This window comes from Candoia aspera, chromosome 2 (assembly GCF_035149785.1).
Source record: "Candoia aspera isolate rCanAsp1 chromosome 2, rCanAsp1.hap2, whole genome shotgun sequence".
Classification (NCBI taxonomy): domain Eukaryota; kingdom Metazoa; phylum Chordata; class Lepidosauria; order Squamata; family Boidae; genus Candoia; species Candoia aspera.
This window is the reverse complement of record NC_086154.1, coordinates 172,578,905-172,591,419: the sequence shown is the minus strand read 5'-3', so window position 1 is coordinate 172,591,419 and position 12,515 is coordinate 172,578,905. Positions and strand designations below refer to the sequence as shown.

The following is a 12,515-nucleotide window of genomic DNA, read 5'->3' as shown; positions in this document are numbered from 1 at the left end:
TTAAAAATATGAGATCTAGGAATTAATTCTGTCCAAAATACATCATATTCAGAGAAATTCTGACAGAAAAAAGCTTAAGGAACTGCATACATTGGCAATTTTGGCAAAAACTGTTACAACATACAACATTCTCAGGATAATGAATTGTCTAGGTGCCAAGATCAAAGCCACTTTAGTTATGATATGTCCTTTTTGAAGACGTTAAGAAATAGGCTGCTGTTTTTGAAGAAAGAATAACCATGATTTCTCTGAGACTTAGCGCCTTATCAAAAATGTAATATTCCAGAATAGAACCTACCTGAGAAATTTCCCTACTTCACTGTTACATCTTCTATAGAAAATTTGCAAACATGTGATTTTAACTGTTAACAAAATTGGAAAGAAAATTATTCACACTGCTGACGACACTGAAAATACTAGGATGGATCTGCATTCCAAACGAGGAAAAAAATATGGGGGAGGCGGGGAAGATAGGGAAGAAGGAATACATTATTAAGGAATCTTTGCCAATCAATACAAGATAGCCTAATCAAATTAATGTAGGTTGTCTTCACCACAATTTTCCCTCTGCTCCTAAAATGCCAAGATGGGTTATTTCACACTTGCAGTGACAGGATTCCAGGTTGAAAAGCTCTTAGTTACCATTTCTACTGACAATCAGACTCCTTCACAGACATGTATCTAAGTCTATGAGAAATATCAACCTATTAATCAAGCAGGGCTATGTCAATACTGCTGCATGAAAAAGAAATCAGCTGTGCCATAGGATCTTTTTGCACACAATATTTCCAGGCAAAGCAAGAATTCTTATTGCATGGAAAGTTATATCTGAAACAGAAAATAAAATCACAGGACATAAGAAAACTGCATTTGGAGAAATATCTGAACTGTTCTCTAAAGCTATACAATGAAATATGTTGGTGAGGAGGGCTGTCATCCATGATAAACAGTTTGGCAGAGTTACTAATAAAACTGTCAAAATACTAATAAAACCATCAAAACCCTTAATAAAAAAAAAGCAAGAAACAACACTATTTTTTTTCTGATCCCATTTTCAAATAAAACTCAACAAACCTTTTGAACTCAGCTTATAAATACACTTTCCACTTTCCATCCTGAGAACATTTTTACAGTAAGGACAAAATAAAATAGCTTATACATAATTCTTCTAAAAATATATGGCTATCTACATTTCTATGAATTGTTTCTATGAGTTATTCAAAACATAATTGAATTAACAGTTTTATCTTTTTGTTTTTTTAAAAAAATCCAATTTTTCTCTGTATAGCACTGTAATTGTGTCATACTGAGAGCAATTACAGCTGGAATGTATACTGTGAAAGATAAAACATTTGATAGCTTTTTGTTAAAAAGATTTCTTTTATCCCCTTGCATGTTATAAAAATAAACAGACATCCTATAGTTTTAATAAATAAGTGCACCCATACCCCAACTTTGTGCTGGCACAAGAATTAATATAGGGCTCATAGATCTAGGGGTGAAAAGCATTTTCTTAAAATCTGCTTTTTAAATAAATATCTTATGAGGCATAGTAGGCTAAATCTCCAACATCAGAAATCTGAAATTAGCTTGAATGGCAACATCTTCATAGCAACAAATTATGTGACTGCTTTCTATTGTATATCAAGAAAAATTACCCAGCCACACGCTCCGTAGTTCTCCTCCTAAACATATACATTTAGTGTCTCTCAAGCTTTGAGCAGCTTTAGAAAGCCTCTACAGCAAGAAAATAACAAATAATCTGTACACAAAATTGACTTAATTTTGCACAATCCTTCTAAATCTTGAAAAACATTTCACAACTCTATTCACTGGCAAACTCTAGAGCTGCTATCTCTAAAAATATGGTTTATCTACTGAAATGGCTAGTAATATGCGTGATATGCAAACACATTACCATTCCCTTAATATTCCATCTTAGAAAACCTACACTGTTTATTAGAAAGCTGTAAATACACCTGCAGCAAAACATACTGGAGTTTCTTCAACTGTCCCTGGTAACTTTTTTTTTTTTTGCAGAAATCCTATACAGATTAAACTCAATGACCTTCAACCACAGAATAAAAATAAAATTCAAGAATCTCTAAAACATATAAAAGTCTTCCACAAAGATAACTTTTGTCCACAGGCATGATCTTTGAAGAGACCTTTGGATTTCCAGCAACAAGACACACTTTTATGCCTAGTCAGCAAAGCTCTGCTTTTTCCTTTTAAGCAGGGAAGGAAAGCTAGCAAAATACGCAAATACGCGGGAGCTTTCTGAAGATCAAGAAAGAATGCAACCCCAGACTTCTTCCCAGTGCTGAAGGTGGTCAGAGTGGCATCAGCTGGAGCAGCTTAACCCTTTCCCTCTAAACATTTCTGCCTTTGCTTGGAGCTCCTGAAAAGAACCCAATAAAATTACCTCCGGTTGGTTATTAACAATTTCAGTATTACTTTCATTACTCAGGTGGCTGGCAGGAAACCTGCTGGTTGTTGGAGATGCTTGAATTGCCAACCTTTGGTTAAGGTTGACTGATGTTATTTTTAAGAAGTTGTTTCTAGAAAGGCTAACACTGCAAAGTCTGACTGTTCCATAGGATGTTGTTCCCGGCACGTTTCTCTCTCCCCCATTACACCAAGTTTTTCTCTGGCTCTCCCGACGTCCATCAGAAACTGGGAAGATACCTGCACCGTCTTGCAGAAGAGGAATCTTTCCCCATCTACTTCAGCTTTTCAGATGAACGAGGAACTCTGCAGAAGCCAAAGGGTATGGAACTGAAGGCGGCGCTCCCAGGGCCCTTCCAAGACCACGATCAAGGTCTAATCCCCTTTCTGCCGTGCGTGGCAAAGTTGGGTGCACGATGGGTCTCTCCTTGTTTGGGGTCACACGGCTTCAGCAAGCGCTGGTTTCCGGCTCTGTGGGTGCCTCCCTGCCGGGGGGCTGACTACCCACTGCCAAGGTCTGCGCGGGGGCTGCCGCGGCGGCGTTGATGTGACATCCACTGGAGAGATGGCTCCGGACTCGACCTTGCAGCTGGGTGACCTGGGCGCGGAGGAGGCTGGCGGTGGCGGCCAGCTCGGCGTTTTGGCCTTTGAGCGCCTTCACTTTCTCCTCCAAACGGGCGATGCGCTCCAGCTTACGCCGACGGCATTTGGAAGCGGCGATGCGGTTGCGCAGTCTTTTGCGCTCAGCTTTCAGGCGCTCTTGGCTCTCGGCGTCCAGTGGCGACAAGGAGGAAGGCGGCGGAGGGGACTCACCAGACGAAAGCCCCGAAGGAGGTGGCGGCGGAACAGCTGACACTACCGGCGCTTCCGGCACAGTCTGCGGCTCCTCCAAAGCCCGGCCGGTCGAGCCGGGCGCGGGCAGGCGAGCCACCGCCGGCGGAGAGAAGAAAGTGCCGCCGGCCGATGGGCTGGCCGGGTTGAAGTTGCCTAAGGTGGTGTAGACGGCGGGGGGATCCTGCCTGGACGTTGGGCAGCACGGCCCTCCCGGGTGCTGGGTAGGCGAGAGCGGCGCCGGGGGCAACCCGAGCAGCTGGTTCTGCTTGTGCAAGTCGGCCAGAGCTTTAACGAAGCCGTCGGCGAATCCCTCCTGCTCCTGCGTCACCGCCTGCGGCTGAGCCGAGGACTGCGGAGACCGGTACAAGAAGGGGGCCCCGGGGGCCGCCGCCACCGAGGGCCCTCCGCTGGTGGGGCTGGAGGGCCCGGCGAGGCCCGGGCTTCCCGCTTGGATCAGCAGTTGCTCCAAGTCGGCGGCCGCCGGCAGCTTCAGCAAAGGTTGCAGCACGACTGGGCCCACCTCTGGGCCGCCGCCGACGGGCGTCTCCTGAATGAGGCGGTGCACGGCGCTGCTGGTGCCGCCGCGGGGGCGCAAGGAGAACGGCCCCGCCGGTGGCAAGGTGGCATTACCCGGGGAGGCCGCCCCCAAGTCTCGAGGCGGCGGCGGCGGCGGCGGCTTGCCGGCGAGGAGCAACTTGCGTTGTTGAACCGCCCCGCTTTCCTCGGGCGGTTCGAGCCCCGTCGGTCCGCCCGCCCCAGGCCCGCCACCGAAGCCCGGCAGCTGCACGAAGTCCGGGAGCAGCTCCAACCCTTCTTCGCTGTAGAAAGGGACTACCTCCATCTTCACAGCCACGCGGGCGCTTGTGCGCCCGCCGCCGCTGCTCATGCTGGGCGGGACAGCGGCGGGTCTGGAGTGGCCGCCGCCGCCGCCGCCGCCGCCGCCAGTATCCGGGTCTGTTCTGCTTCCAGAAGGAGAAACGCTGCGGTCCTGGCCGCGAGTTCCGCTTCCAACCCGGCGGTGGCCGCAGCGAGTCTCTTACGACTGGCGCCGGCTATCCATCTTCTGCCCCTGGGCAGCCGCCCGGGGCTCGCGCTTTCGACTTGCGGCTTTTAGGGGGAGAAAACTCTTTTCCCTTCCAGGCAGAGGAACTGATGTCAAAATGCCTCGCCCTAGCAGCTCCTGCTACTCCGCCTTTCTTGGCTGTGGCTGCGGCGGCCACACGGCCCTCTCGGCTCAGCATCGGAGGGCGGAGCGACAGAGCCGCGTCGCCCGTTCCGTCTTCCTTCCTTTCTCTCCTCTCCTTTCTTCCCGAAGATGAATGTAAACAAAATAAAAGGAAAGACAAACGTGGCTTCCCGCTGGGATCGGCCGCTGCCGATAGCGAAATAAAAACAAAACCTCGCCGCGAAACTTTTACTGCTTCCCAACCACTGCGGCAGAGACGTCTTGGGGTGCAATTAATTCGCACTGACATTCGCCTGAAAACAAGGGGCAGAAAGGTGTCTATTTTTCCCCTTTCTTACACAGCAGCAGCCCAATGGACGATCCGAGAAACGAGCAAAGAAACAGTGCTGCCGACCGTCGCGGCCAAACGGCTCTGACACTGGCCAGGAGGAAAACAGTTTTGTGAATGAAGCGATCCAAATCTTGCAGTTTCTCCCTCTTCCATAAGGGCCTTCTTGATTTCACCCTCGTTTCGAGAAAATGCTCACTTCGATAAAAGGGGCTTTCCGTCACAAATGCAGAGCGACTGGAAAGGGACTGCTGCAGTGGGGGAAATAGGAACGAAGCTACTTATATTCAGCAAGGAGATGCTGCCAAGGAGCCTTTCCCCCTGTGCATATAAACACTAGTCAAACATCATCTGGCAACCTCTTTTTTCCATCCTGTCCCCACAATGTTGCTTTTATCTTATCCTCAACCCCTTCCTGAGGCAGCCATAAGTCATCTTTACCTGTTGATAAAGAGGCATTTTCCCCCCTTAAGCCAAGAGCAACCCCGGAGAGTTTAAGATAGGCCAGAAAAAGCCATTCAATCTTGCTAGGGTTAAGCCTGTTCTTCCCTGTCTGGTTCCCCACATTATCAGGCATTTGGAAATAACCTTGAAAACACCACCTTTGGGCAGCCTGGGGCACAGCCACAGATGAGTACCACCAGCATACCGATATTACCCCTGATGACAGAGGATCTCACCCAGCAGCTTCACCTACGTAGATGTTAAATAGGAGTGGGGAAAGAGTCACGCCCTGAGGGTTTAGGGTCTGGACCCCTTTCTCCCCCACTAACACCAACTGGAACCAGTCCTGGAGGAAGGAGAACCACTGTAAAACATTGCCTCCCATTCCCCGTCCCCTAAACCAGTCCAGAAGGATACCATGATTGATGGTCTCAAAAGCCTCTGAGAGATCAGCGAAGACCAGGACAGATACCACTTACTCCCTTCCCATACCTGCCAGAGGTCATCCACAAGTGTCATCAATGCTATACTATAATTTGGCTTGAAACCTGACTGAAAAGGGTTTAGATAATCTGCTTCCTCCAGATTCCTCTGAAGCTATAAGCCTATTATCTTCTCAACAATCTTTCCTGAGAAGTTTGGAGGCTAGACAAAAATTGTCCATTGGATCCAGTGATGGGCTCTTGAGAGGGTGAACCACCACTTGTTTCAAAGCAGGCAAAACCATCCTGTCCCTCAGAGAAGCAATTACTGCCAGATGAATCCAACCACATTATCGTTATGGGAGGCCTTGACTAGCTAGGTCAGGCATTGACCCAAAACACAGGAGGCAGAACTTTCTATAGTGCTGTTCTTCCACAAATGCTTAGAGAGGGTTAAAAAAATTTTTTTAAAGCAAAACTAAGACATAATAAAACAAATATTTAAAAATAATATGTACGAAAATTAAAACAGGCGTCATTTTTTTAAAAAGAAGATTAATTTAACAGTCCATCTAAAAGACAGTCTAGTCCTAGGTAGACTTATCTTTGGTTGTCAATAGAAGAAGACGGTATGGGACTGAACTGCCTTTCTCTCAAGGTCCATATTATACAGCAAAGCTAGGCATTCCTACTGCATTTATCAATTAGGATAGGTTTCTCTATATTCCTTTTCCATACTCTAACAAGCTCCTCAAAGCAGTTTTTCCTTGTATGGATTTCAGACTTGCATGTTGAGAGAGATGCATTTGAGGTCATTTTCTGGATCCTTTTCTATATGTTTTGTGGGAATAGGAGAAATAGATTTTAGTACAGTATATTTGTCAGACAGGAGGCTGCCCTCGAAGACAACATGGAAGAATTGACTCATGCAGAACTTTGTTGCCAGAATTCACTGGGTCAACCAAGTGGAGACATATTATTTCAGCACTGGGAGCATTAGATTCATTGCCTATTTCCTAGAAGTGAGGTGTAAAGCTTTCACCGCAAAATGGGCAACTTCCAACCTACATGCGGCCCCCACATCTATTCTATTTTATGCCACCATCAGAACACCCCCAGATCACACTGCAGATTCAGGGGCAAACATACTGATTTGGGGGAGGACAATCTCCCATTTAACCCTCCCAATCTAAACCAAACCTTGTGGCCAACTTATATCATTGCATCGTTGGCCACCCACTCCTCCAGCTTTCATTGACTCCTAAAATAAAAAATAAAAGTTGGCTCCATCTGCAAAACATTTCCTTTTGGTTACAGTCTTGAAAGAATGACATCACATTCTGTGCTTTAAGATCTGTTGTTGAAGCTTTTTCAGGGAGCTTTTATTAGTGGAGGTAGAATAAGGTCTGTGTTGTGTCCCATAATTTATAAGAGGTTTTTTTCCCCTTTTGATCTCTAATTTCATGAAGGATATCATTTAGAAAGTCAGACATTTGTCATGTTTGACTCAAGTTTGAGAGCTGGTATCCAATTCATCTCTTCAGCCAATAGAGCTGCTTCAATCAGTGGAATATGGAGCAGGTGATGCCCATTTCACATCTACAAAACTTGCTCTAAGATGTTGGAGAATCCTGTGTTAATCTTATAGGGAGAGGAAAGTCTAAATTCAAGAGTGAAATATTCATGCAACATAATAGATTTAACCAACCAATTTCAGCAAGTATACTCTGAATGACTTAAATCTGGACCTACTCCATAGATTATTGTGCACCTCCTTAGCATCCATTGTGAAGGGCAGTTTGGAAACACGTAAAGTAATAACATTGCTTAGATGTGTTTAAAACATGTGAAGCAGTTGTGAGACTTACTCTCTCCAAGAAGCTGTAACAATGAACTTGAGCAAAGGCACTCCTGATCACATGGCTATCTGGGCTTCCAGGTACAATGTTGGCTACAAGAACACTTCAAAATTGTAAACCTGCAGCAATTTGCTTTCTTCCCATGCTTGAGTCGAGAGGAAAATATGCCAACGCAGAGAGCTCTCCTCCACAGCTTGCCTTGGCTGTGCATTGACAACAGGTCCAGTCAGTGTTGCAATCCACACTTTTTCAATTCAAGTAGTTCAGGACAGTGATTGGTGGCTACCCTGCTGTCTTTTCCTCTCCCACTTAGCATCTTCCACCAGCAGGAAAACCAACTACCAATTGTTCTCTTGAATGGGTGGTGAGGCAGGATTCTGGTGTTCATTTTTATTGCTTACTTAATTTTGTCCTACTTAAGCATTAGCAGTAGAACTTAAAACAAAAATACTTGATGTCCGACCCCCAGAAGAAGAGAAGTGCTGCAATGGAAGTGAATGCTTGTGAACAATATGGACAGACACTCTTGTATGGGAACTTCTGAAGGCTTCTCTTGGCTGTCAACAATGAAGTTCTTCTTATTGGTGATGTCCTGGCCAGAAGATGAGATCTAAATAGTCACTTTCCTCTCCTTCTTCCTGTGAGAAGCAGAGATGAATTATCATTCCCCCAAAGGATTGATGTTTTCCAGGTGTGATTCCCCATCTCAAGTGTTCCTCCACCATCTAAGGAGAAGGCTCCAAGTGCCTCTTATGTGGTTTTGTCTTGAATGGGAACATAGAATACTCCTCTCTCCTTACCATACTATGTCATGACCCCTTCTTCCAATTGAAACAAAATTGAAACAAGCCTTCCTACTTGCAAAACTGAAATCTTGTTTCAGTCTGGCATGAATTCATTCCCCCAATCCCCTTTCTAAGCAGTTATTCGTATATACCCATTTTAGGAAGTGCCTCTATTAAATATGCCCAGATTCACACTTCTTCAAAATTGATGGGGTAGTCAAATCTCTAAAAATGCAGCAAATGAAGCAATCCTCTTTACAATTATTGCATGCAATGAACCTTTCAGCTGCAGATCTCTCTCTATCCAACTGTACATACAAATGCATACATACACAGACACATATACTGCATATGCTAGTGATGGAGAACTTATGACACACATGTCAAAGGTGACATGCCATGATATTTTGGGTGACACACCAATGTTCAGCAACACCTGGCAACAACTATTCTCCCTGTTTGAGTTACCAAAGAAACTGAACAAACAAAAGGCACTGCAACTCTCCCCACCCACCTATCTTCCCCCCATCTCTGCCCTTTTGGCTGCCCAAATTTGTACTGTATTTTTTAAAAAATAAATGAGTATGTAAAGAATTGTTTCTCTTTTGTTTGTGTGTGTGTGTGTGTAAGAGAGAGAGAGAGAGGCATGCCAGCAGAGTCATTAGGCATTTTCTGAATTTTTGACATGCCGAGCCCAAAAGGTTCACCATTGCTGATATGCATACATGCTGAGAACTGAGTGTTTTGCAGCCACACTTTGCAGTTACTACTCTCTACTACTCCTTTACCTCATCTGCCAATGGAAGAAAAGTTGCTAGGCAAAGTTCTGTCTTCTTTATTTTGGCTTACCAATGAGAATATTGACTTCCTGGTAGACCAGTGGCCAGGTTTCTGTGTCAATATTCCCATTAGAAGAAACAGGCTGTACCACGGAGGTGACCAATTCCTCTGCAGAAAATATCTGTAGAGGTGCAGTACTCTCTGGCTGAAAGGAGAAAGGATCCTGCTGTGGGCCAGCTGGAGCCCTGCAGATTGCTGATCCTCCTCCATGTGCACTAGAATGTCTACATGGGATGCCTTTTGCTGGCATAAGATGGAAAACACTAGTTTCATGCCAGAATCCTTAGTCTGATTTCAGCTGGTCTCAGTGGCAGCTGATGATGAAATAGAAGCTCTATTGTGAGGACACGTCCTTGACAAATGGTAATTGGGGTGACTTTGCAGTGCAGCAACCAGAACATGTAGAAAAACCTGTTATTTCAGAAGAAATGCAATCCTATTCAGCAGATGTACATTAAGTCCTAGATCAATAGTGCTTATTTCTTGTCTGAATGAGACTCACATGTTTATGATCGGTCTGATACTGAAAATGACACACTTGATAATGCTGCTAGAAATGTACATTACTTAGCTCTTAGGAAGAGCATATTTCTATGCTGCATGATAGTTTCAAAAGAACTATGTCAGTGTAAACTTTTAGCTTTCCCAAATTTGATATCCTCCACTTGCGTTAGATTACATCTCCTACCATGGTCACTGAATGGGAATGATGGGCGTTGTACAGCTTCAGGTGGAGAAAATTGAAAATTGGTACTAACATTCTTTGTATGTGAGCTGCATTTTATCTTGCTATGCCCTGAAAATGTCCATACAAGGCTGTATATGCTAAGTTAGATTACACTATTTATAAACTGTTGTTTTATTGCATACATATCTGATAGCATTGTTCAGATAGTAAGTCTTTAAGACAAGAAGGTATATGCAGAACATACTTGAGTACTGTGCTATAATTCCAAAGTGGAAACTGCAGTACAAGAGGATTGAATACAAGATGGACTGGACAAATTTGTGGTGGACAAGTTTATCAAGGGTTATTAGTTTTTAAGATTTAATGTTACATCCAGTTTGAAATACACCGTGACTTGTCTGAGAGCATCCCAGAGGAATCTGGTTGGTCACCAAGAAACAAAATATGGGACCAAGATGGGCCTCCATCTGATGCAGCACATTATTCTTATGTTCTTATTCATGCCTTAAACGTATAGGCAGCTATGCCTACAATTAACCTGGCACTGCATTTATTTATTGATTGATTAGATTTATATAGCTGCCCATCTCAAGAGAAGTAACTCTGGGCGACATACAATCATCAATAAAAAACAATTTTTGTGTGTGTATGTTTTAGGGCAATGTATCCAAAATTAAAACTGTAAGATTTAAAACAGTATTAATCACAAACCAGACAAGCATAAATATTTATTTTTTAAAATGGCAAAAAGTGATTTTCTTTGCAGCAAAATACCTTGGTCTCTTCTGGGATATTAAGCTAACAAATCAGATTTAATATTTAATATTTCATTTTTATATCTGAAATAATTTATCCATCAGTTCGATATAAGCAGCTGAGACAGATTTTGGGGTACGTAGGGTAGCTAATGACTGATAGAGTTGTAGTAGTGAAAAAGCAGAATCAGCAATGCCTGTATCCATCGATCTGTAAATTTAAAGCTGATTTACAAAAGCAGTATAGCATCCCTTTCACTCCTTTTTGTTTTCTGAGTTCCCAGTGACATCCTAGGTCTAGTTTCAATCTGCAACCTTCTCTCTACTCATACCATTGCACTCTTGTGCTTTAACAATCCCAGTCTTCCCCCTTGATAACATGACCATAGCCTCATCTCATCGCCAACCCATAAGTGAACAGCCTTAAAGCAATTTTTGACTGCACCAATATAAAAGTAATGTTTTCCTCTTAGGCCAACACTACCCCATTATAGTTTCATGCTGTGTAAAGTAATTAATTGCTTGTCACTTACCTTGGAGGCAAGGACAGGTGACACCTGCAAATAGAGATGTGTTTGGGATTGCTGGGAGGCAGTGCATTCCCCCACAGCCATTTATTTCCTTGTCTTTGCTTCCTCAATTCCTTTCATACCTGGCAGTCCCCCCTACCTGTTGTGAAAAAAGCTGCTCTCCAGGCTTCCAATGCAGAGGAAAGCAGATCTTTATTATTTTATCTGGGTAAGACAAAGTGTATTAGTACTGATACTAATAATATTCTGAAATGGTATGTACCTTTAGGTACAGCAGCCCCACTTTTCTTGATTGTAGGGTCCAAAAAATAATGAGGGGTATCAAATTGGGCTTTTGTTGTTTATTTCCCAGTTTCCCTTTACTTATTTCAATCACACTTCCCCTGCCTTCCCTATAGTAAAAGAGGTCATTTGCTCAACATCTAATCAAGTTTCCACTCTATAGGATCTAGTTACTTCTCCAATTATGGTAGAATCTGCCTCTCTCCTCCCTGGGGCTATTCCTGCCTTGGTGTCTTCCCAGATGCTTCTTTATTTTACATTATTTTAACTTGGGAAATATGGGAGTACAGGCAAGCAAAAGAAGCCTTCAGGAGACCTGAAGACAGACCCACCATATTTTTGCTGCAGTGCCTTTTGGATGGATGTTTGCTCTGCTTTGTTGGGAATGTGTTTGTTGCACATTGTCCTTATTCTAGGGGTTTTATCCACTATCTCTTTGTGGTGCTACCACTACTAAGCCCCTTTTCTGATTTAGAAATTCTAAGTCTAACTGGATGCAATACAGGGAAAACACAAGAAAGCACAGCCATTTGATTCACATAGACACAATTTGACATTTATTATATAATATTAAAATGTTTAATTTTTTTTTTTTTTGCAGAGTATTTGGGACATTGGAGAAGAGATTGCTGCTAAAAGGAGTCATCTGGTTGAAAATGATATGATGGAAGATGAAGATTCTGGTAAAGATGGGGACTTTTCTGCTGTTAGTGAGATTGAAGTAAGGCCAGCAGAAGATTGTGGTTTGGTGCTGAGGGGTTAAAACGACAGTCTGAGTTGAAGACTACACAAGGGGTTGCCATTCTGGGGAAATGTTATGACTATCTGAATCAGTGTTATGGGAAAGAAGAGTATGTTATGTGGGAGTTTTTTTTTCTCTTTTGCTGAGAAGTCTGGGTGCAGTTGGGCTGTTATAAAAAAATGCCTTATGTGTAATGAGGAAATACGTAAATGCCCTGGTCTATTTTGAGGAGGGGTAAAAAATTAAGAATACGTAATTGGACTGGTAATGAGGCTATTATGATTTCATTTTTTTTAAACGATTTGGACTAAGATTTACAGGATTTTTGTTTGTAAGATTTAAAAGGTATTGATAAGATATAGTAATATTTTA

General features: G+C 43.5%; 1 protein-coding gene across 1 annotated transcript; it reads right to left on the bottom strand.

Moving 5' to 3' along the window:
* Positions 1-1,124: 1,124 nt before the first annotated feature.
* Positions 1,125-4,472, bottom strand: LOC134491263 (transcription factor Jun-like). Its single transcript, XM_063294884.1, has one exon. It carries the CDS (start codon positions 4,166-4,168, stop codon positions 2,897-2,899), a length of 1,272 nt encoding a protein of 423 aa, XP_063150954.1. The 5' UTR covers positions 4,169-4,472; the 3' UTR covers positions 1,125-2,896.
* Between the last annotated feature and the right edge of the window lie 8,043 nt (positions 4,473-12,515).

What these genes read in the sequence shown, in the direction of transcription:
- LOC134491263 (XM_063294884.1), bottom strand. Translation starts at nt 4,168, where the DNA reads ATGAGCAGCGGCGGCGGGCGCACAAGCGCCCGCGTGGCTGTGAAGATG.